The sequence below is a fragment of the Corvus hawaiiensis genome, chromosome Z, assembly GCF_020740725.1.
Source record: "Corvus hawaiiensis isolate bCorHaw1 chromosome Z, bCorHaw1.pri.cur, whole genome shotgun sequence".
Lineage (NCBI taxonomy): Eukaryota > Metazoa > Chordata > Aves > Passeriformes > Corvidae > Corvus > Corvus hawaiiensis.
The window spans coordinates 3,824,356-3,849,979 of record NC_063255.1 but is presented as its reverse complement, the minus strand read 5'-3'; the positions used below and the strand labels follow the sequence as shown (position 1 = coordinate 3,849,979).

At 38.1% G+C, this 25,624-nt stretch overlaps 1 protein-coding gene across 2 annotated transcripts in view; it reads left to right on the top strand.

Annotated features, from left to right (window-relative positions):
• Positions 1-15,767, top strand: part of LOC125320474 (regulator of G protein signaling 7 binding protein) — a 32,244-nt gene extending 16,477 nt beyond the window's left edge. The window contains exons 2-6 of one of the 2 annotated variants that reach the window (XM_048292847.1): positions 5,297-5,468; positions 6,887-7,017; positions 11,294-11,441; positions 12,723-12,793; positions 14,759-15,767. In XM_048292847.1, coding sequence (XP_048148804.1) covers positions 6,954-7,017; positions 11,294-11,441; positions 12,723-12,793; positions 14,759-14,850 — 375 coding nt within the window. In that variant the 5' untranslated portion in view covers positions 5,297-5,468; positions 6,887-6,953 and the 3' untranslated portion in view covers positions 14,851-15,767. The remainder of the gene's footprint in view (positions 1-5,296; positions 5,469-6,886; positions 7,018-11,293; positions 11,442-12,722; positions 12,794-14,758) is intronic. The other variant, XM_048292846.1, reaches the window with a different exon arrangement.
• Positions 15,768-25,624: the final 9,857 nt, after the last annotated feature.

Genomic DNA, 25,624 nt, shown 5'->3' with positions numbered 1-25,624 from the left:
TCCATTTATGTTTTGCGGATTTTAGAAAGGTAGAATTTAAAAATTATTTGTTAATGAATAGTGAGTGATTAAGGGACATTTTAAAGAACACAGAAGCTTAACTAAAATCAATGGGCAAATCCACAGGCAGCATGACTTTCAGCTGCCTGCAGTGAAGTTAAAAGAGGCTGGGCTTGAGCCTGTCAGATGGCACAAATTTATCTGTGCTTTCTCCACACTTTTATCAAATTCATTTGAGAACTTGTCAATGCTGACAAGGCAGGGTTCTGAATAGGAACTCCTTTGATAAGCTTAAGAGTTACTGTATATACAGCTAATCTCACTGTCTCCTTGGTTAGCAATGATCCTTTCTGGAAGGTCTGTGTCATGGTTTGGATTTATCTGTTCTTCGGTATCATATAATTTGGGGCTGTGAGATTTTTTGTTCAGCTGAGACTAGAGCTAAGCAAGGCTGACTTGAGGGCTCAAAGTTTTTTTTTCATCTAACCGGACACCACCTTCTCAACAGGGAGTCTGATAACTTGCACAGAGAAAGGCCCTTGTTCAGCTTATGTTTGGCTAGTGCAGAAGTCTCCTGAATTTCTCTAAAGTAGAGGCAAGGGACAGACAGCTGAAGGAAGGAACAACGGGCTTGGAGTTGATTTCTGCAAAGGTGTGGTGGTCAAGCCCTGCATTTTTTTTTTTTTTTTTTTCTTTTTTAAAACTTAGAAGAACTTAAAAGCATAGTTGGAGACACATGCAATTTCATTTGGAATTCTGAGTATTTAGAATTAAATACTGAGTACTCAGTATTTAATTCTGTAGAATTAAATTCTGAGTATTTAGAATTAAAATCCTGCTGGGGATTTTAATCTTAGCTAAAGTGGTGGCTTCTTTTGAGCGAACAGCCAAACTCCCACCCAATTGCTTGCTCATGCACTCCTCAGCAGGACATGGGGAGAAGACAGGAAGAACAGGAACGAGAAAGATTGGGTGGAAATAGAGACATTGACTGACTGTAGAGCAGCCTTGACTTGGGAATGATTACCTTAATCTATTGCCAATTAAAATAAAAGTAATTACTAATGTAGGTAGTGGGAAAAGACACATACTAAGCTAGCACCTTTTCTACCTCTTTTCCATGCTCAACTTCACTCCAGGCTCCTGTACCTACCCCCACCCTCCTGAGAGGTGCAGGTGGGATGCCAGTGGGGGGTTCCAGTCCTTACCAATCTGCTTTGTTTCTCCTTCCTCCTCACACTTTTCCTCAGCTCTAGTGTGGGCTTCTGCACAGGCAGCAGTCCTGTCAGGAAAATCTGCTCTAGCTTAGGCTCTCCACAGGTGGCAGTTCCTTCAAAAATACCCATCTGCTCTGGTGTTCTCTGTGGGCTGCAGGGAAGATCTGCTCTGCCATGGAGAACCTCCTCCTTTCTCTTACCCTGATATTCCCTGTCTTGTTTCCTACTCCTTTTGTTCCCTCTCTCTCCCTGTGGCTATTTTTGCCCTTTTTAAAAATAAGTTTTTGTTCAGCAGATGAACTCAGCTGTGTCCTGCCAAGGAGTCCTTGCAGAGCTGCAGGAACTGTCTGTGTCCAGCACAAGGAAGCCCCCCACCTCATCCCACAAAGGGCACCCTGTTGCCACCATCACTACCAAAACCTTGCAAATGCACCCAACACACCTAGTATTACCTAGAGTGGAGTAAGTTTCCTTTCAGTGCTGTTTTACTCATATACAAGAAGATACACTGAGTGATTTGTAATTGGGTTTGTCCTCTAGTGGAACAGATTGGATAGTGCTCTCATAGTTTACTTCTTGCCCATTCTTCAGTTCAGCCATTAAAACTCACTTCTGAGGGAAGAAGTCTAGAAAATTCTGGTCTGTGACTCCGATAGTTTCAAAACTATGTTTTTCAAAAAAAAAATGTTATAGTTGTATCTAAATTGTTCTAGCCTGGAAATACCTAAAATGTTATCAACCTTGGAGTTAGCAATGTCTCTACAATATGAGTGAGTCACTGCACTATGGTTTTGTTCTGCTGGTTGTATCATATACTCAGATTGACTCCATCAGTCTTACCAGAGTTATCGGAAATTTACACTGATCTAACAAAACTAAACCTGTTCACATGTCTTCTGTTATTGAGAGCGCTGTTGTAACTGCTTCAAAACAACAATCTGATTTAATAAGAACAGCATTGCAGTCATTTATGGATCTGCTAGAAGGAACAAGCCCTGCTTTTTTCCTGTCTGGACATGGGTGTGGCATAGCAATTGTATCACAGTATTGCATAGAGAACAAAAAACCAATACATGGCACTGAAGCTGACAGCAGTTTGTGTGCATTTTTTAAAAAACAGCCCCAGCAAATGGAAGGAACACAAATAAGAACATTTTTCCAGGAACTGTTTAGAAGAAAACGTCTTTGTTGGACAACTTTTCTACCTGTATTCAAAATAAATCAGCCAGTCTTTTGTTGCCTTCAAAGATCTATGGCTGCATGGTGAAGAAATAAATGATCTGTTTAAGATACAAAAGCAAAGGCAGGTTTAGTAGGCTGTTGCACCTGAGCCATAATCAGAGGGACTTCTTGTACTAGGTATATAAAGGGATTGTCACCCTTTTCATCCCAACAGAAGCACCATTATGTCTGAGGTAATTTTTGTTCTTCATCTTTTTCATCTTTCTACTGCTTTGTATTTCTCAACCATGGTGTTTCAGATACTGACTTAAAATACAATCTACAGGGTAATATTTGTGGACAGTGATTTTTCACAGCTCATCATGCCAACTTACATTATTTTTCAAGGGAAGTACATATATGGAGCATAAGACAGAATGTGATTATTTAATTTTCACTTTTGGCTTGGCAAATGTTTATTTTCCTTTGGCTTTTGAAAACAAACAATCTTCATTATATGTCTAGATAGTTCTTTCAGCTTATAATATTTTGGAACTATTAATACTTTCCCTTAGAGTTAAGCATAGAACTTGTCAAAACAATGCTTTTACAAGAAGGTTTATCAAACCGTTCATATAGCTTAGCTACTCTTTTAACCAGAGGTAGTACATCTGTTTATGTTTTTTAATGTTGTTGAAAGTACAAATAAATTCTGTTCTGTTGTAAATGTGTGACTAAATTTTTTAAGTTAAATTGAGAATTAGAGCATAATAATTTTTCAGTTTTAGTAGTCTTAAGTTTCACTAATTTCAGTGCAACTGTGAATGCTGGGCACCTGTGGGAATTCAGGAAAACCTCAAGGTGTTTCTCAATTGTAACCAACACTTTGGCAGTACAATAAAATCATCTGTCAGCTATTTTGGAGGAAAAAAAAATTTTTTTAAGGAATTTTTATTCTTTTCCTTCGCATTTAAGGAGGAGCATTTTAATCATGTTTATTAATGTATCTTGAAATAATTACCAAAATAACTGCATTTACCTCTCTTAAAGATACCGAGTACTATATGGTTGGTGTAAGAGCTCCCTCTATAGGTTTTATTGTAAATCTCAATCTTAGGAAAATACAAAGGGAAGTAAATTCCACTTCTTGTCTGTGCCTTTTAAACATACTCAGTTGAACAACATTACATGATTTTTAAAAAGTAGGATTTTATGGAAAGAAAGACATCGATTTTAACAATAGTTAAACCATGAGAATGTAATAGATTTACTATAGATTTTATAGACTTAAGTTTATTTTTACAAAAAATTATACTTTTAATAGCAGCCGGATAAACTGCGTAACTTAAGCTACTGTTTTGTATAGGACTAACACAGCATTTTCACTTTTGTAACTACATTTTATACAGCCAACAACGAGGTGCTGGTCTGTGTCTCTTGGGTGGGTGCTCAGTGCTGTGCTAGCTCTCATATATCCAGCTACACATAAGCTATTAAATAGCTCTGTTGCAAACACCATTTAGCACAGCATTGTGTAAGATTGTGTTATATGAGATTTCTCTTGAATAACTTAATGGTCTTCATAAAAAAATCAGCTAGACTAACTGAACAGCTGACCTGGGGGGTAATATTAGGAGTTTGCATGAACTTTCCTTGTAGATAAATATTATCTTGGTATATAACTATTAAATAATACTTAATATTAATTAATAATAAACTTATCATAACCAGCATTCTGAAATTTATGTCTATACTAGTCCCAGTTAAGCATTTCTCATGGTATGGCATTGAACACACAGAAATAGAAAAACTGATAACACTTTAAAAGGAAATGTTAAGCCCTCTACACAGAATTCAGGGATTATAAAAGAAATCTTTGTGCGCATTCACATCAGAGCATTTGGCTTTCAGAGATGAAAATGAAGCCTATATACATGCATAGAAGGAAATTGGTTGCAAACTAATGGAATTGTTGTGGTCATTATTGCAATTAAACACTAATTAAATAGTTTGAGACAATCAGTGAGGGTACTGGGCTGGAAATAATTCTCATTGTATAAACCTTGTACAATATTTTTCTTGGATACCACTGCTGTTACTCTGGATTTGCAAATGAGAGAAAAATTTTGCCTATAGTCCAATTACATATGTTCCATATTCTTGAGAAAACAAGAATGGGCCAGAACATGCATATGTTATTGATGTTTCTACTTCTTACTCTCATGCTGTTCATAAATGCAGTTTGCAAAAAACCACAGAGATTTATGGCTGCAAAAAAAGTCAATTAAAATGCCTATTATTATGAATACTCTCCCAGCTTATTTGTAAATAAGAAGCCACTAATAAATCTGTATTGGTCCATGAGTTAAGCATCTTATATATAATTGCTGCCTTCCTAGTCTGCACAGTTAAAAATTCTGTCACTAAGAGCAAAAATGTTTTTTAAAAAGTTTTCACCATGTTTGTTTCATAGAAATTTAATAGCTGTATAAGGAAAACACTGTTTGCTTACACCTGTGTGCAGACCCTGAAATCTTTTTGTCAGTGACACCTACAAAGGAAGGTGGTAAATTGTAAATAAACATGGCTAACAAAAGTCCTGCAATAACCATGACTTTTGAGAGGTCTGAGGATTTCTAACATCAGAAATACTGCAGAGAAAAGTAGAATTGGCATATTTCAGTTTTATCTAAATCTGCTACAAGGAAATTACCTTGTCACAACATAGTGACTGTTTCTCTCAGGGATAGACTTGTGGTTAAATAATCCTAGTTTTCAGAAGAGCTAGACAAATTCAGCTTGACTTACCTGAGAAAGAGGAGCAGAACTTCTCTTTCTGTCTCCCTATCAAAAGAGCTCTCATCATTGGGCAGAAAAAGGTCATCATTACCATCTCTGGTGGCTTAAATTTTTTGCAGGTTCCACTTTGCACAAGAACATGTATGGGGAAATCCCCTTCAGGTGGAATAGACAAGTCAGTGGCTTCAGGACAGAAGAAACCTTGGTCACAAAGAAATCTTCAGACATCTAGGAAACTTAAGCAGAAACTGAATGGGCCTGTGTGTATATTGGTGGGACTCCAGGACTTAGGTATTGCATGATAATAATAATAAATAAGCAATAGTTTGAAGACTTAAATTTTGGACCTGCATACTAAATATGGAAACCAAATGGATTTCTACACTCCTAAAGTTTTTTCTCTCAAAGTTTTTTTCAAAAAAACTGCTCATTGAGAAAAGGGCTGCCACAGTAATTGATGCACACATTGCGGGGTGGCGGGGGGGAAGCAGAATTGTGGTTGAACCCTTTTGTTCTGCACCATAGCTTTATTCTGTATGTGTGATAAAATGCAGAAAGTATTGTGCATGATAATTTTTCAACAAATCAAGACTTCAGAAGTACAAAAGTAGATGTGGCTTAAGAGAAATGGTCATATTATAGTCTAGCCAAAAGAAATAAAGCTCCTAGGATGGGCTGGTTTATTACAATGTGTTTGGTGTAGCTCCTGTAGTAACAGACCACAGCAATTGTAATTTATGCTCCAGTAATTTCCTGGCTCTTTGATGATGTCCACTTTGTAATGGCTTGGCAGGTGGAACCTATCGTCCTTTGTCTCTTTTGACTAAATCCAGCATAATTTCTCTTCAATCTTTAGTCTTTTCCAACCTTTTGGGTTTTTTTCTTTTTTAGCCTTTTATCTTGTTTAAGCATTCGTTTTTTGTACAATAATTTTTTTTCATGACTGCACAGCTTACCACTACTGTGATTCCAGCCCACAAAAGTGATACTTAATGCCTGATTTTACAAGTAGGCATGAGAATTGGTTTCTGGGTGTGGGTAAATTATTTTCTTGGTGTCCTAAGCGATTAATTGGAGGTGTAGGATTTCAGTTTTTGTTTTCAAGATTGTTACTACTTTTCTGAAAAAAGTCTCATGCATCCAATTCTCCTGACAGTGCAGTTGATATCACTACTAATTTAAATACAGGGGGAAAACAAATTCAGGCAGAATGTATAGAACGAGTAGGCTAAACCTGACTTGTTTCTGATGAGAGTGTCTTCAAAGTAGGGTTGATTCTGCTTGATACAGGATTTGTAACCTGAACAGGGACTGTTAAAGTGGCCCTGTAATCTCCTGCATTTTTGTCAAGACCAAGGATAACTGAGACTGGATGGCAAAAGAATGCTTCAATCTCAAAGAAAATACTAATCCAAAGCTTTTTTAAAGAGGGGAAAATATCTCCATCACTTGTTTACCTGTTTTCTGAAAACATGCAGAGGAGACAATCAGGACATGCAGTCTTACCAAAGACAACCCAAGTTTAGCAGTGTTAAGCCTAGAGTTTTACAGATCTAAAGAATGCTTTGTAAATACATTATCATAGAAAAATCTTAATAGTTTGTAAAGCAGATTGTGATGTGGTTGCTTGCAACAGTAAAGAAGTGGATTTTTTGACCCTTACCTCCTTCTAATCCCATTCCTAATTATATTCTTCTCTTTTATTCCAGCCCAGAAGATGGTGAAATTCATCCTGAAATCTGTAGACTATACATCCAGTTGCAGTGTTGCTTAGAAATGTACACAACAGAAATGCTAAAGTCCATATGTCTTCTAGGATCACTGCAGTTTCATCGGAAAGGTACTGAATGGCACAAACACTAGAGAGATGCTAGTTTTAGAAAAAGAACAATCTTTTGGGTCATGAAAGACAAAACACTGTTCTGGTTTTGGCTGGGGTGGAGTTAATTTTCTTCATAGTAGCTATCATGGAGCTACGTTTTGGATTTGCACTGGAAACAGTATTAATAACAGAGGAATATTTTAGTCATTGCTAAACCCACATGAGGTCAAGGCCTTTTCTGCTCTTCACCCTACCCCACCAGTGAGGATGCTGAGGGGGCACAAGGAGCTGGGAGAGCACACAACCAGGACAGCTGACCCCAGCTGACCCAGGGGATATCCCAGACCGTATGGCATCGTGCTCAGCATATAAAGAGAGGGGGGAGGATGAAGGAAGGGGAGGGCATCCAAAGTGATGGCATTTGTCTTCCCAAGTCATCATTACTTATGAGATAGCCTTGTTTTCCTGGGGATGGCTGAACACCTCCCTACACCCATTGGGAATGGTGAATAAATTCCTTGTTTTGCTTTGCTTGCATGCATGGCTTTCATTTTACTTACTAAACTGCCTGTACCTCAGCCCATGAGTTTTCACCCTTTCAGTAGTCTCCATCATCCCACCAGGGGCGAGCAAGTGAGCAGCTCTGTGGGACTTACTTGATGTCCGAGGTTAAACCACAACAAGCACCAAATTGTAAAACAAATTATATATTTCTGTAATAGGTTTTCAGTTACTAAAAAGGAGCTCTATTTCTGTTAATCATAATTCTTACAGAAGTGTGTCTTATCAGGTATGTATCACTAATGTCCTCACCATTAAAAAGTCTGATTCTTTTTAAAAAAGAGTATTCCATTAAGTTTTGGCTGTCATTAATCAGACAAGTGGGCAAACTTAGTAATGTTATTAGATATATTCGTTGGGCAAGATATGTTATTAATAGTGTTGCTGTTACTATTCATTTTCTTAACTCATTGCTGTTTCCAGTAAATTGTTCTTATCTTAACCCACGAGCTTCACCTTTTGTGCCTCCAGTTCTCAACTCCATCCTGCCCCAACAGGAAAAAGGGAGGGGAAGAGGGAGAAAGAGAGAGAGAGAGTGGCCTACAGTTTGGGAGAGTGTCAGTGATAGCACTAAATTGGGAAGTGCCATTCCTAAAACACTGCCATAGCAAAAAATAGATAAATATGGTTTAAAAGATGCCTACCTTTATAAAAGCAGATACTAGATTTGGAAGGGAAATTTCGCTTCAGTGAAAATGCATCTCTGTAATCATTTCATACTTGATTAGCTGCCTACTGAAAGGAAGATGTAGAAATGCTGATAATTTACTGAACAGTTTACTTAGTAACCTCATTGCTCAGTGATGGCACACGCTGATTAGGGCTGTATTTGTGCTGATTGTAACTACTCTTTCCCCAGATAGTATCTCATCAATGAAAAACTGGGTAAAGACAAGACAACGTTCTGTAATGAACTGTAATAAAGGTTTCGTAATGAACCTTTTGAATTTCCTGTCATGCTAAAATAGCCTGTAGTGTACTTTTCATATCTGGCTGTAGAATACTGCTAAAGCCAGGGATATTTTTATTATTAAAGTAAGAATGAGAGCTTTATAACTGCTTAACTGAGCTTCTCAATTATTTTCTCAAGTTTGATCCTCAGCATTATTTAACTAAATTGATTTAATTTCACACTAAAAGCATTTTCTGCTTCTTAAAGTTAAAAAAAGCTGAATTGCTGGTGAGAAGAGGAAGAATACATCATTGCAACTAAAACTATTGAAAATCTTTCCACTGACTAAATTGAAAGTAAAATTCAGGGTTCGTATCCATTTTTGAAGTATCTATTACAGAAGATAGCCTTACCTGCCACTGTAAGGATGAGAAGATTTAAAAGCTTTTGTTTCCCTGTAGGCTCTTACCAGGGTAGAAATGTTAAGCCTAAATCATACATTATTCAAGCAAAGCCTGTATTATTAGATGACTCTTTAACTGCTTTCAAGTGACTGAGCAAATGATCGGAAATTCAAGAAAGGATTCATGAATTGCTCACAATATAACAGAATTACTGGTAAAGAGCTTTTTTCAGTTGAAAAGAAATCTGTGTTGTTCATTCTGGCAAATCTGCAAGAGCTTGTCTTTGTGCTAACAAAAAGAACATAATGGTCTCTGCTTCTGTCCTCAAGCTGAGAGAAAGAACCTTTACTATTATTTCATCTAATGCTTTTATTGTTTCTATAGAAACACCTTTCACATCCCTGAAGGATGCATCCTGACAGCATGTCACCAAAGGTCAGGTCAGGGTTCCACCATAAAACTTTAAAATAATGGAACGATCCTCTAATACCCTGTTTCATCAGTAACACCTTGTGATATCAGTGGCAAATGGATGGTTTACCTGAAACATTTTAAATGAAAAAGTAATATGTGGAGATTTTAGTAACATTGTGTTATGAACTTCTTGCCGTGGGAAAAAATAAGGAAACTTATATGACTGAATGACGACAACTGTACCATATGAATCACCTTAAAATACCAGCATAAGCTGCAGTTAAGAACAAGAAAAATTTGAAACACCTACAGGGGTGATACAGAGTAAAACATGTAATCTGTGAAGCAGGCTTACTCTGCTGTTCCACAAGCAATTGAGTCACCATTCAGCATAACAGTTTGTAACCACCAGAAAGGTCTTGGTCTCTTTCTCTATGTCTCCCCTCCCTTATAATGCCTTCACTTCTTCCTCCTTTCCACTGCTTTTGGAAAAGGAGTGGTATGATCCTCCTTCTCTGGCACTTGCTCCTGAACTTGTAGGGTTTTTGACTGACCTTACTTAAACCACTTCATAAGAAAACATCACATTTTATTTTCCCTTTTGTTGGGGTAATCCTCTACCATTTCAATGGCTAAAGTGGATCACAGAAGGATTTGGCAAAGCACAAGTTAGCAATGGATGCCAGTAAGCAGCAAAGAAAGGATACAAGACATTCTTTTATAGAGGCTAAACTTGTTATGGTCAATTCATGCACTCTCTAGGATTCACAGTTAGGTAACTGTGGGCTTCCTACTGGCTTTAGAGAGTATTAAAACATTAAGCAAGTATCTTCTGTAGCATAGGCGACATCTGGTTTGAGACAGGTAGCTAAGAATAACTTGTTTTTCTTTTTTTCAAAGGAATAATTTACCAGAATGCAACTGTTTGGAGAACTTGCCCAAAAACATTATCTTATGATCCAGGAATTTCTAGATTTAAAAAACAAGGTTACCTACCTGATAGCTGGGATATGTATTTGTGATGTGGAAGAGCAGTGTACCATGGTCTGCAGTCTTGATTTTAGCATCCTACAAAAATGGGCTGAATGACCACTGCTCTATTAGCTGGTCTTGCTCTTCATGTACTTTGTCAAACCTTACAGGAACTACTCAGATTTGTCCTGATGTCAAAATTTTTCAAATTGCAAAAATGGTGAAATGAAAAAACATTTCCTACTCATCTTTTTGTACTGCTGGTTTGAATGTTGACATTTGTCTGGGATGCACTCCAGTGTGAATTTTCTTCTGTATTTGGTGCCAGAATTGTAGCTGCCACTACAGAAAAGGAATGCTACCAGGCAATCCAAAGGAGATTTGCAAGATTACCAAAATATCCTACCAATGGTTAGCTCTCTTGAGTGTTCCACTATTATGATCCAATCCTTTATCCTGTTCTCTTCCTCACAAAAGCCCTGGAAGATCTGTCATGAAGCCCCCCTTCAATTTCAATACTATTATATTTAATTTCCATACAGTGAGAATGAATTAGGCAGGTGTCAACACAGAAATTCAGAACATAATACATTTAGGCGTGGTGCCAGCTTTATATTGCTGTTAAATCATAAAGTACAAAATTTCACATTTTTGTCTTTTGTTTTCCCTTGGTATTACTGTAGTACTAGGAGACATGAATTGCAGTATTCTTTAATGTCAAAATTTTGAAGTTGTTTCCAAAATGTATGTTGTAGTTTCCTCACCCTGTTCAGTTTTGTCTTCTGGCTTTTATTTTGTGTTGCATGAGAGCTAGTGGAGTTCAATTGAACCCCTTCAAATTGGTAAGAGAAATATATGGCAGCTCTCAGGTTTGTAGCTTGGTGTGGTCTGCTCTGCTTCTGAACAGTTCTTACTCAGAGTTTGCATTTAAGCAGTCTTTTCCTCCATTTGTATTGTGCAAGGTCAAGTTCAAAGCATGAATTAGATAATTTGAGTATCCATTTTAATCAATAAATAATAAGGATACATGTTTTGTTTAAATATTTTAAAGGAAAAGAACCTTGCGGCCCACCCAAGATCTTAGATACTAAAGTGGAGGAGAGTTCCGAAGTACCGATTTTAGAAGACACATCATTATCACCAACAGATATTCAACAGCACCTATGGCAGGTTTCCACAGATATTGAAAACACTGAAAGGTATGTGTAGCACTTCATTCCTAAACAAATTTCTTCCTAGAATTTATGTAGTCTCTTTTAATTTGACAACCAGTGTTACTCCTATGAAAAGTATAAGTAAAATAAATAACTTGTTACCTTTTCTGGTACATTTAACAGAGTTTCTGATTTTGTACCTGAAATCTGCCGGACTCCAGTTCTGCATTCCTAAATCAAAAACACAGAATCTAATTCATTTCAGTTAGTTCTGCCCATAGGTTTAAATTCGGAAGTTTTAGGAGGGGAGGGGAATGTAATCTATAGGTCTGTTGTAGTGGTGTTCTCTTACCCTCTTAACTATGCAGTTGAAAGACAAAAATGAAACTGTTTACTAGAGAGTAATACTGATGGCCAATATTTCTTTGAAAAAAATACTATTTTGAGGCTTTGTATATTAAATTGCTGCAGAGATTAGAATTGTTGTCATGCTTATTTACATAAAGCCAAGTTCTGTCCTACAGAGGCCACAGTGTGGAGAATAAAACAGAGCAATTTTTTACTAATTGTGCTCCTGCATTTCTAAGAACCATTTTATGTGTAGATGAATTAAGCAAGACCGTATTGGTTTTAAATCCTGAAAGCATTAAGACATTACAAGCCTATAGGTCTACCATCAACGTGTAAAACAGAAACCATTTTGAAACTTCTGGCCTCTTTCAAAACATATCAAAATATAATTAGCTTTTGGAGATGATGTGTTATTATCATATTTTCCATCATCTGCCTTTCAGAAAATCTAATGCCAGAGTCCTCCTAAGGCAGGTGAGACAGATAGCCTTGTTTTTAAAATTTTCATTTAATATGTAGTGTTAAGTACCATGGGTTAGTTGCATGTATTATAATTTTCTGCTGAACAGTGAAACACATTCATGGCACAAGCTACAAAATGCTGATAAGGGCTATGAAGTTGACATTAGTACTAGCTAATACTAATTTTAAGACACATTGTGTGTTCTGCCACTAGGATCACATTGTGCCCCCAAAGGCTTTTAATATGAAATATTCAAGTGCCAGAATAGATCATAAATTTGAACAAGGAAAAGCTAGTATCAGACTGTCATAAAAGTGCTCCCCTGTTAATTTTATTGCCTTTTTTTTGGTATGCATCTTCTGATACATGTATGTAAACCAAATGCTTGCTGTGAATGGATTTTTGTATTTATTGCTCCACTGTTTTAGCATATAAAGCTATACTGTGAGCTACTCCCCATGCAGTCTTCAACTGTTGTTCCATTGTATCTTTTTAAACTGTTGTATCCACAGAGATATGAGAGAAATGAAAAACCTTTTAAGTAAACTCAGGGAGACTATGCCTTTACCACTGAAAAATCAAGGTAGGTTTTGAATTTCTTCATATAAGAAAAATTAAGATAATTAAAGGGTTTGCCTTCCTTTAGATACAAAAAAATCTAGGGTTCTTTAAGAGAGACTACAAAAAGAAAAATCTAGGCAAAATCTCCTCCCTGCTGATTCAGTGGAGCCAGAATCTAGTATGTGATCTTTGGCCTCTTGAGTTTCACATGAGGTATTCTGGAATTTTATAGATAGGGTATCTACACATAAAATAATGAACTTTTCCCGGTGATATGAAGGCAAAAGCACAACTACTTCCCAGTGTCAGGAGTCTTTCTTTCTCAAAGGTAATGAAGGTGCAAATTGCATAGACTATGACAGGGATCCTTCTGAGTGATGGGTTTGCTTCACCCCTACAAGGCTTGTAGCTTCTGTGACCTGACACTCACTCTGCAGAAAAGCTACTTGCTTTGAGTCTGCCATGAGCCTGCTTTTGCCATAGACAGCTATCAGGCACCCAATACAAATGCACAGGTGGGCAAGATCTCCATCCTATGCATGTATTTAGCAATGGGTCTTCATTTTGTTGTGTGCTAAATACTTCACATCTACAGGCACTCTCTTTGTTCATGAGAACAGCATTAAACAGATAATAATTTTTCTTTTTGATTTCTTCTTGATAATGGGTGTTCCTTAATGTGGTGCAGTCTTTGCGCAGTGGCAGCTGATGAAATATGCTGATTTTGTCCTAGATCTCATCCCGAGTAACTAAGCAGCCTAGCATTCGTCATAATATGCTAAGAGATGAATATAGAGTGAATGGATTCTTTATACAAGTAAGATTTCATGGCAGGATGGCTTGATGGAAAACTATGTTGAAAGGAAAAAGGGCATCACTTGTGATACAGACCATTGTAAAGACTGGAAGAGTGACAAAAAGTCTACGCCTAGTCTAGAAGAAAAGAGCATGCTGGAAATAAGGAAGGGAAAGACAAATTGGGGGGATATAAAGCACAGAGAAACTTGAATTCAGAGCAGAGATAAAAGTGTACAGAATTCTTCTTTGCTGCCTGGTGTCTACACTGCCCTTCAGCACTGACCAGAAAATCACTTACACCCTGTGCAGCAGGATAGGAAGCATCCCAGAGTTTTAAAACTCTGAGATGTGCCCCAGGATCAGGTAATCATAATTATTATGGAGATGCTGTTAACCAGCACTGTAAGACTCTCAAATGCAAAATTTATTTATTTGCTCTGTGCTCTATGGGAGCTATTGATGCCTTTTCCTGGTCTTAAAATCAAGAGTCATACACGGTTAGAAGGGGAAAAGGGATTTTACCTTGGAATTTATTTTAAGGATCCTTAGGTGCACATGTCCAGTTCATATGCATCGAAATGCACCCCGCCAAGTCTGCCCCCAAAGATCAGGTATAATATTACAGGTTTTACTAATTATCATATCTATCAAAGATTCCCCAGTGAGAGGCTCAAGTGAGCCCCCCTCCCCAAGGAACCTTCCCCTGGATGGTTCTATCTTGGTTTACAGAATGTGTTCTGGAGAGGACCTTGGGGTCTGGGGCACACTGATCCCTAGCTACGAAGCTTCTAAAATGTTTAGTCTCTTAGCTTGACAAACAAGTCCAAGAATGTAGGCAAAAAGCACTAAGAATACAGAAGTTGTAAAAAGGTATAACGGGTATAAAAGAAAAGGCAAAAAATCTTCATGGCATCACTATCACGTCATAAAGAGTTGTCAGGCATTGGAATGACTGCCCAGGGAGGTGGTGGATGTGTTGAAAGGACTGGACCTGGCACTTAGTGCTATGGTCTGGTTGATGTGGTGGTGATGAGTTAGAGGTTAGACTCAATCTTAGAGATCTTCTCCAACAAATGATTCTGTGATCACGTAGGTGCTGTTAGGACACGTAAATTATATAAACTCTTTCCTGTGTAATCTCTGCATATGTGTACATGCTTGTGTTAAAATGTGGGGGTTTTCATCACAGATGATAGCAGCCTCCTAAACTTGACTCCATATCCACTGGTAAGAAGACGGAAGCGAAGATTCTTTGGACTGTGTTGTCTTGTCTCAAGTTAGAAGATTAAGCACAGAAGCACCAAGGAAATCACAACTTTGATTAAACCACTATTATTTGACTACTGAAAAGATGAAGGTGGCTAATCTTGATTATAAAGTACATTTTCTACACTAGGCTATTCATTTTTGTCTTCTGGTCCATCCCCCAGTTTTAAGTTACGGTGGTTCAAAAATGGCTGTGGAATAGATCTAGCATATTTAAATCTTTTTGAAGTATGTTTTGCATGCTTACTTTCAGTCACTCAAGACACATGAATTATGGTTCATAGATAATTTTAGAGGGTTTTTTTTAAGTGTTTGAGCTGCAGCTAAAAGTTTGTGCATAGTACAGTACTCTTACTAGTATCATATTAAAATCATACTCAACAGTTTTTAAGTATAGGAAAAGAACATTTGATCATTCTCTCACAATCTTTAAACATAGGAAACTATTTAAGAGCAAAACTATTAAAGTTCTAAGACATTCAAACAATATTGTAACAGAGTTTGTACAAAATCTCCAGTTGCTTTTCGTGCTCTCATTCATATTTAGTCTTCCACCGTATCTCAACTTCAAAGCTTTATAGAAAAATATCTTAATTTATGATACACAAACCATATATGAAAATAGTTAGGACTTGTAAATACAGAGAAATCATAATATCTACAAACTGTATAATGCATAGAAGCAACAGATTTCCTTTTAAGCCAATAGTGTATCTACAAGATTTTGGAAAAAATAAATAATTTATCAAAAGAAGGTGTATTAAAATAGACAATGTAAAACACAACATCAACCCATTTTGTTGCCAGTAGAATTCAAAGCATGGTGTCTGCATATCTCTAAGTACTGATCTAATAAGGCATGCCAGAATTATCTCAGACTGTAAGATATTAAACGTTTTACATTGTTAATAAAGTTTTTTATTTAAACTGAATGTTGTCGTGTTTCTAGTTGTATTGCCAGACTATGTATTTTTTTCTAATTTTGTTGTCTGGGTACTACAAAAATTCGTGATAATATTTCCATTTCAACAAGTATGTTTACAAAGATAAAAAAAAATGTATGACTGAATTCTTTAAATAGCACAGAAAAAGGTAACTTCAGTGTGTTTGAAGATTTCAGGTCATGAACTATTCTTAGGCATACATACTCCTAAGCATCTAAAATGGGGAGATCCCTACACACACAAAACTCTGCTTCTCAGAGCAAACACATTTTTAAGAAGAATGGAATCGAAGTCCACAGCACGTTTTTTGAAGTTAATTCTTTAAAGTGTTCTGCACATTTCTCATGAACCTTGTGCTCGCTAATCAGAGCTGTTGTCTGTAAGAGGCAGCACCTACATGTTTTCATTGGAAGTCTTTACACTGAACCGTGCCATAAATCAAATCTCTCCTGATGGGAGAGGGTGTTTTAAAGTCTTTGCAAGGAGTTCGAGAGACAAACGGAGACTTTCCTGGAGTTTCACTGCTGCCAGATAGTTGTTTATTAAGTCTTATCAGAGAAACAGAGTCACTACCATGACCCAGGCATAACACAGAGCAGAAAATGCAGGAGAAAAGACCAATTATCAAGATTTACACAGCCTTTTAAAGATAATTTAACCAATGGTTACTAAAAACATACATTATTTTCACTTGCCTACCAATTATTCAGTAACACAGCCAGGAACTGCAGAATTTTTTGTCCAGTCATCCCAAATTACTTTTACTGCATGTTATAAATAAAGTATGTAATTCGTGCTATTATGTATAAAACTGGAATGTAATAAGACCATGCAGAGACAGAGTTTCAAAATCCCTCCACCAGCCTGGCTGAGAGAAAAATTTCACAACACTAAAAGAAGTTCTCTCACAGATGTAATCAATAAGTGAGGATTCCACCCAGGTGGGGTTGGATCTTATCACTGGGACATTGACACCATGATGACTCCATCACCACCTTCTGATATCTACATCTCATCTGATAAGGAATCCGACATTCCAGGAACTAAAAATAACTATTCCAGGAACCAGAGATGGCCCATTCATCATCAGAGATGGCCCATTCATCACCCAGGATGGACAATTCATCAGACCCAGGAAAGGCTTTGTGCAGCCCAACTTCGGGACAAGAAAACATCATGAATATGCTAAATTGCGAGAAAAATAGAATTAATTCGGACTCTACCCAAAAACTGTGTAAGAAGGGACCAGCCAAAGCAGCACTCGTGAACTTGGGAGATCTGATGCAGTAGAGGTCAGATCTATATGTGTTCACCCAGCTCCGACTCCGGCTCGGTGCTGCTTTTCTCGATCGTGGCTTTTGAGACCAATATTTCGGTCGCATAATAAATGTTTTTTCTTTATAAATTTTGATTGGGCAATTCTGTTTATCTCACTGCAGAATATGGAGTAGTAGAAGAAGAAGAAGAAGGTTTGGAGAACAACAGTCCTCCATTTTGATGTATTTTGCTCTTCTCTATTTACTACAAAGAGAAGCCCAAAACCTCTAAATTTTTCACCCTGTGACAATCTTACATAGTAGTCTTTCCCCTGATTCACACCATTGTATTTTCTAGTTCTTGTCTGATCGTAGGCAGTTTTTTCCAAGGTTGGAGGTCAAAACAGTGTTGTTCAGGGGGGTAAAACCCCTTCAAAACAGGCAGAGAAATATTCTCTGCACTCTAGGTTCCTACATCGTCTCAAACCAACAGACTCACTCGGTGACTCCATCCCCACAGATACACTAGGTTTTGCAACTGTTAAAACTTTGGAAAAACAACTCCTGATGTCTAATGGCTATTAAAATTACTGTCTGGAAAGTTGATCAGTAGTTAAAATTAACCAATTAATTTCTGTTCAGCATAAGTGAAAAAGACAGACATTAATGCCAAAAAGAAAAGTATATGAATTCAAGACTGAATGTACAGTGATGCCATGAGAAAGAAAGGGGGAAAGAAGATTACACGCAAGATTTCTTTAAATGTCCTGTTACATTGGTACACACAGAGAATCAGATGGGCAGATAAAGCAGTGAGCTTGTCTAATGCAGTACCTGCCCACAGTGCATCACAAGGAATTTCGTATGCGAAGTTACATGACGGCTCACATCTCTGTGTTCTAACACAGGAATATTTGTCATGGTTTAGTGTAGTTTGGGTTTTTAGTTAAAGAGGGCTTCATCAGCCACAGAAGTGATTCTCTTGCAAACAGGTGCTTACAGCTTCCTCTAGCCACAATGGAACCTATCAACCAGCTAATTTGAATATTGGCAACTTTTTAAAGCCACTTAAGAAGCTTGGCACACCTCTGTGATCCACATTTAAGAACGGACAAACCCTGGGAAAGCTCTCTCTTGCTTACGGCTTTTGGACAGGTAACCTGGGGGACCAGCGCGGCCCAGTGGGGCCGGGCCAGGTGCTGCTCGGCATGGCCAGGCAGTAGTGTGGCTTGGCTGAGATCTCAGCTGCTTCTGCTCCCTGGACACCCAGCGCAGCCCCCTCAGTGCAGGCCAGGCCAGCTGGGAGACAGCCATCCCAGAGCCCCCGCAGCCCTGCTCCGTGCAGGCGCCCCACGGGGCGGCCAGGCCAGGCCAGGGCAGCCCTCACCCAGTGTGGCCGAAATTGATCTAAGGCCGCTGCCTGGCAAAGATCACATGCCCAACAGCCATAAGCAAATTCCAGCTGCAAGGCCCGGCTGAGATTAACCCTTTTAGTGCTGTAAGTTTCCTCCAGAACAGATGAAGCCTGCAGACATCAATCCTCTCCCAAGTCAAAAGAGAAGGAAGGGTGAAGGCATGTGAAGAAAACACCATAAAGACACCAAAGTCAGTGAAGAAGGAAGAGCTGAAACCCTGAGGGAGGAGAAAGAGGAGATGCTTCAAGCTTAGAAGTTGAAATTCTGTTGTAAAGCTATGGTGAGGGACTATGATACATCAGAGTACCCACTGTAATTTCATGAAAGCATGGGGGAGTGGAGCGTTCAAATTGCAATTGTGAGCAAAAGTATCTGTGCTGAAACAAGCAAATGACTGTAACTGTGAGCAAAAGTACCTGTGCTGAAATGAGCAAATGTTGAAGTAGCTGTGATTTGATGAGAAGCTTCAACAGAAAGAGATAAAAGTGATGAAGACCCTTGCTCCCAGGGAAGGAGAAGACCTCTCTTCCTAGAGATGAAGATGCTCCCAGAGATAGGTGAAGAGAACCTTTGCTTCTAAACAGCTCATCCTTAAAAGAGTACCCCAGTAGCTCAAGATTAGACCCTCGAAAGCAGTTGTGAGGAAAGCTGTAAGTCAGGGGAAGGGACTCTCACATGCCAGCAGAGAACCAACCGGGGCGGCTGTCTCGTTGTGATACTGAAGCCATGAGAGAACTGTTTCTTGTGGAGGTGTCTCCATAGCATGAGCAAGAGAGTCTCCTCTCCCTAAGTGAACTGAAAAAGATTATTATAGAGATGGTAAACTGACTGAAAACCTCAAGGGTTGTCTTTTTACGTTGTCAGTGGGAGAAGGGAGAAAGGTGAGGGGAGGAGAAGTGTTCTGAAGGTTTAGTCTGACTTCTTTTTCTTTCTTTTAAGTCTGTTAATAAAGTTCTTTATATTCTTTTAAGTTTTGTGCCTGCTTTGCTTTCCTCTAATTCTTATCTCACAGAAGGAAAATAAGTAAGTAATGGATATTTTGAACCAAATCACTACAATATACATTAGTAAGACAAATGTATAAACACTTTAGTTAATTTTAAAAAGCTCTTGACATCAGTCATATCACAATGAGTTCCATAACTTCAGCATGTTCTGTGATAGATAGACTTAGATATGTTGTCTTCAAAGCCCTTTGAGATTGGAGTATATTGAAGTGTACAGTAATAATACATCCTTGTACCTTTTGTTGTTCTGGAAACTTTAGCAGTGTTTCTTTTTCCTCAACTAAAGACTACTAAAATCGCAGTCTTTGCTCATTTTGAAGCCTTTCTATAATTCTAGGCAATCTAGCAGCTTACCTGAAGCAGTTTATGTTACACTTTCTACTAATCCTAATTAGACACATGCTGTAATTCTCAAGCTGTATGGCCACTTAAGGAATACTGGTGATCAAAGGTGAATGGAATGTCCTCCAGTTATCCCTTAGCAGATTGTGATATGAACCAAGTCCTGGTAAGTTTCTGAACTGAAGAGGTGTCAAGGGATAATTTGGTTTACTTAGGAATGCAGAGGATCATCTTTTACTAAGTCAAAGGAAACAAAACTTTTTTTAATGCCCAGAACATCATGTTGGTAAAAGAAAGATAAAAGTTAATGATGTGACTACATTTTAGTTTAATGGAATAGGGCAGTGTGGGATCAAAGTTTAGAAGTTCCCTCAGCAAAATGACATACAAATTATTTAGAGATGATTTAGAACCATTATTTGTTTACTTTCCAGGTATTTAAAAGACACCCCCAACTTCACATTAATAAGCTTCCAAATACATGGAAACAAGCAACTCAGGGAGAATACTGAGGAAAGCAGCACTTGCTTTCTAAATCCTTGGAGTCTGAACATTTTAGTTGAAAGTGTTAAAAGTTAAAGGCACCATAACTCTTTTGCAGGGTAAGAAACAAGTAAAAATTCCTCTTCCCACCAAATATGTCAAGTTTCACCAACTCTTTTTTTTTACTAAAACTTTACACAGCTCCAGCTTTTCAAAACCAGATTCTTTATAACCACTACCCACTAGCAGCAACTTTTTTTCCACAGATATTTCATGTAATAAAATATACCAATCTAAGAAGTGAAACATCTATGTACACTGTAAAGTCTAAATTTTTCAGAGCAGAAACAAATACAAGCTTACAGCAGAAGACAGCAAACACATACTGCAGGTTGCACGTTAACTTACCCAAAATGAAAAGTTACCATGCAAAATCTGCATGTTAACTTACATAATACGTCCGAGTATACCCAATACAACCTAGAAAATCTTTGTCAGAAAATGGGGAAAATACAATAACCAACTTCTATCCCATTTGAGGAATAAACATACAGTGGTGCATTAAATGCCTATTGGTCTTACATCAGTATAAAGGTGAAATTCCTTACTGCCTATGTAAGAGATATGCTACCTATTGTCCAGCTTCATGGACAAGAGGCAAGAGAAGCTAAAGAAACATCTATTTCTGCTCGTTCTTACTCATAAGTTACCTCAGACCTCAGCCAATGAAGAGATTTGTAGCATTATTTTGGGAAGTTTGTGGTCCTGTTTTAAGTTCTAGGACCTTGAAGGCACTGACCGACATGGGAAAAGTTACCCTTTACCAGCAGAACCAACCTTTTCTGCTTCAAAAAGAAGTGAGCTAGGCTAAACGCAGGTGGGCAGGACATATTTTCTAGGGATCATGGTGTAGCAAAAGTTGTAACAATTACTTTTAACTGTTGTACAGCTGAGTAATTAATCTCAAACCTAAAAGTGTTGATTAGGCTCATTAACAGAAGATAGTCCGGAGGGAGTTATCTCTGAGTCAGGCGGCAGGACAATGATGGGCAATTAACAGAAAGATAGTCTGGGGGGAGGAGGCAAGGAAACACTGCCCCACCTGGTTTCAACAGCTCATGAGGATGGTAATAGAATACACTGCAACCCAGGACAATAATCTACTGTCCAGATCTAGCCTCATGTTGCCAGTCTTAGACACTTTCCTGTCTGAACTCACTTGGTTTTGAACTACCAATCTCCTTCTCACTAGTACTTTGAACCTTTACCTTATTTTATATCATCTGTAAAATTTCTTGGAGTGGTATTTCTCTCAGTTCCATTCTTTTAAAATGTATTAAGTACCAGTAGTAATGGGAATTCTGGTGTTCAAGAGAGCACCTGTTTATATTTGTCCAGACTGTTACTGTCTAATGCAAGCACATCTTCATTTGAGCCATTACAAGTACTCAGCTCCCTCTTCCATAAGTTATTTCTAGCTCTTCTGGGTCTGCAATTCTTTGATGAAAACAAAGTTTCTGCCAATTTTCAGCCTAAATCTACTCCTGGACAATTGATACCATATACAACACATTTCTTCCAGGTCAACTTTATTCCTTGTTGAAATTCTCTGATGGTCAAAATTTTGCCAGGATATTTTAAAAACTATTACAATAGGTTAAAGCATCAGGAAAATATACAGTACAGATAAGTAAGGATTAATCACTCATCTTCACAGTACGCTTTCTCAGTGGGACAAAGCTTACACAGAAAAGTGTAAATAAGCCACATCTTGAGTACATCTTGCTGAAGTTTAAATGAACTCTACTAAACAGTCTTTTCAGACTTTTGTCCTTTACTGCTATTATTTAAACTGTAATTTTGCTTTTCTAAATAAACATGTTCCTCTGGTCTTCTTTCTCAAATATTTTTTTTTTCCTAAAGCTTTTGGTTTCTTTATTCTTGCACCTCTTGTTTTCTGCTACCACCACCTCATCTCATGTTCTTCTTTTGTCACCTAAATTCATCTTCATAGATTGTTACACTAGAATTTCTTGTGAACAGTGTAAATGTTCTGGCATTTTTAATACAGAAGCATTTTTGATGTATTTTTCTCTATCCACCCTTGTTATTATTTATTGTCATTTGCATCTTAGAATTTCTATTAATGCCTTTTTCAGGTCCTTGAGGCAGAGGCATTGTAGTAAGAGGCACCAGGTGCGTGTTTTGCCAAGAGAGTCTCTGATGCATGGTAATTTTCACAAGGTAAGATAGGTTGGCTGCCCAAGACATGGCAATGTCAGAACTACTTTTTAACAGCTTCACTGCTGGCTCTACTGTGGAGACTTTAGAGCACTACTGAATCATCAGTTGAGTGAAAAAGTTTGGGATGTCTGACATTCTCTTTTGCATACAGAGACTCTGTCCTTTTTTGACCAGGGAGAGATGACATGAGGAATTGCAAAAGATGATCTTCTATAAATACATCCCAGGAGTTCCTAGAACTGATTGTTACATGAAACAGATAACAAGCACCGTGTCAGGTTCAATACTCATGATACTTTTCAGAGTGACCTGCAGCTAAGACATTCTTTCCTGTTGTCAACTACAAAAGCACTGAGTAAATAGAGTTCAATATGCCATTATCTCAGCAGCTTGCATGTCCTTAAAGATCAAGCCTGTAAAGGTTGCCCAGTCTGTTCCAAGTTCACAGCTAAACACTGCAATTTCTTCTATCCATAATTGCCTTGTTGCAATTCTGAGCTATATTATGATTCTTCACTATGACTTATTTTTGAAAGGAAAAAGAAAACAAAACCTTCCAGTTGTAGAGCTGTGTAATAATACTGCATCACAAAGAATTTCTTTTTCTTTCAGTTTTTGTTCCACCTCTTGGTTACCTAAGACTTTTGTTTGTCCATCATTTGTGCTCCCTTGCAGAGTGCACAAGAACCAACACATACCATTGAAGAGAGCTCAGAATACAACAAAGGAAGTATCTGACTAAACTGCAGGAAATAATTCAGGAAAAAGTCCTGTAAACAACTCAAGTTGATACTACCGAATGACAAAATCTTTAAAATGTAATGATAGCGTAATATTCATACAGATTTTGATGGTAATAGAGCTTGTAGTGGCAACACACAAAAATAACATTGCAAACAATCAGTGATGTGAACACTGATTTTCTCGCACTGCAGACTGATGCTACTAGCAGGTAAAAAGACTTCAGAAGTTTAAGACTGTGAAGATGGTTAAGTATATTGTTAAAATGCCTCTGAAGACCATGAAAACTACTAAGTATGGAAGCATAATTTTGGCAGAATATAAAGAGAAAAATGTTATTGAATTGCTATTCAAATGTCCTAATCTGATATGCATTCAAATTAAGGTAAAACATGCTATACAAAATTATTTGTGTTGAAAGTAGCTTTCAATTACTCTAGGTACATTAAGAAAATGTATATACTCTGAACTCTGGAAAAAACTAAAGGGTTTTCCTTGGTGTCTCACAAGTTGCAGGGAATGCTGAAGCTCTAATTTTTGTGCTGGGAATGCCTTTTCCTTTGGCTATTTGTGAAACAAGAGCTTCAGTTTCAATTCAGTGATTCCAGGCTTTGGTGCATTTTGTAGCACAGTTTGTTTCCCAGCTTAGTAATTTCCTATCTTAGCTCGATTGTCAATGTGCACGTTTTTCTTCCACTATCTGGGAAAGACTACTGAAGGAAACACCAAGTATCTGCTTTTGTTTCCTGGTGCCTATTGACAGAGCCTGACTTGCATTTCAGAGTTTATTGTAAGGCTTGTGAAGGTTGATTCTTCATTACTCTGTGCATTTGGCATGCTCACCCTACATACTACTCACATGCTTTATTCTTGTCTTTCTTTCTGGAAATACGCATTTCATTCTGTAACTAAGCTGACAAGGAATGGCACTTGTTTGCACTGGCATCACCTTCATATTGTAAGAGCTTTGGTGCTTGCAGAGTAGCAGGCATACAATCACTATTCTGTAGAACTGCCTGTACAACAGCAGCAGTTATATCAGGGTAAGCCTTCGAAAGTGTGATTCATGCAAACTGAAGCTAGTTAACAACTGACAGGAATGAAGAAATAGCTAAAGTTTAATATTAGAAGTTTTGATTTGATATCCAAACCGTTACATCTATGTCAAAGATGAAATGGCCATAGCTGTAGAAGAACAAAACCCAAGCAGAAAGGACTTTAAAAATTGATAGCTTTTTTTGCTTCTGTTTGTTTTCAGCTTGCTTACAGTGATCCTGCCAAAAGAATGTGTAATTGTGTTTCAGTCTATGACTAGATGAATTTTAGAAGATAATTTTGAAGAATCAATCTTTTTTAGCTTCTCATTGCTCATTCTTCCCCTCTAAGGACCTGAACAGTGTTTCATAGTTGCACTTACTGATTAATGTATGTAAGCAGAAAATGTTGTATAAAACATACATTTATTTAAAGGGTAATAGAAAATCTCGCTTGAATTTCCATATTTGATGTAACCATTTTGACATTAAGCATATTTAAGTCCAGATCTTTCTACACAAAAGCCTTGCAAACGGAAGTCTACCACATCCTACTATAAAGGAGTACAGACACAATCACAACTTAACTAAGAGGGAAGAACTAGTTAAACTTGCATGATTTAGTACTAAGAAACCTGAAATAGAAAAGCAGATTTTTTTTCTAAATGGTCCATCTAATAATTTGAAGCACTGATGTATGCAAATAGATTTCTCAAAAAAATATATATATTCCATTTTTAAATAGCATTGCAAAGCTGTTGGGGTTTTAGGTTAGTCTCAGTTTTTTTTTCCTGTTAAAGGAATTTTCTCCCATATGCATGTTGCTAGGGGACAAATAGCTGTACTTAAGAAAGACAAAAAGGGGAGTGGGGCGGGCCTGGCTACTCCTTTGTCTACACCTGGGTGTGGGGACAGTTCGCTCTGAGCGTCCGGAGAGAGAAGCTGCAGAGAAAGGAGCTGCTGCTTCTTTCTTTTTGGCCGTTCTTTCTTCCTGCTGGAAACAACGCCGGGACCCCAAAAGCCGCTTTCCCTGCCCTGCTGGAGGCCGAGCTGTGGCTGCCCTGCTCCGCTGCTGCTTCGAGTTTTCGCTACGCTGTAGCCCTGCTCGCCCTGCCTGCCTGGGCCTCCGTGGGGTTCTCCCATCTGGATACATCTCGCCTGCCACCCAGGATTTGCGTTCGTCCCTGCCGCTCCAGCCTGCCGTTCTAGCCTGCCGCTCTAGCCTGCTGTTCCTGAGAGTCCGGGATCGGCTGCCCAGGGGTTTGTGAAGCCTTTGTTCCATCCCTTCCCGGGATCCCAGGGCACCGGTGCCGCGTGCTCCCC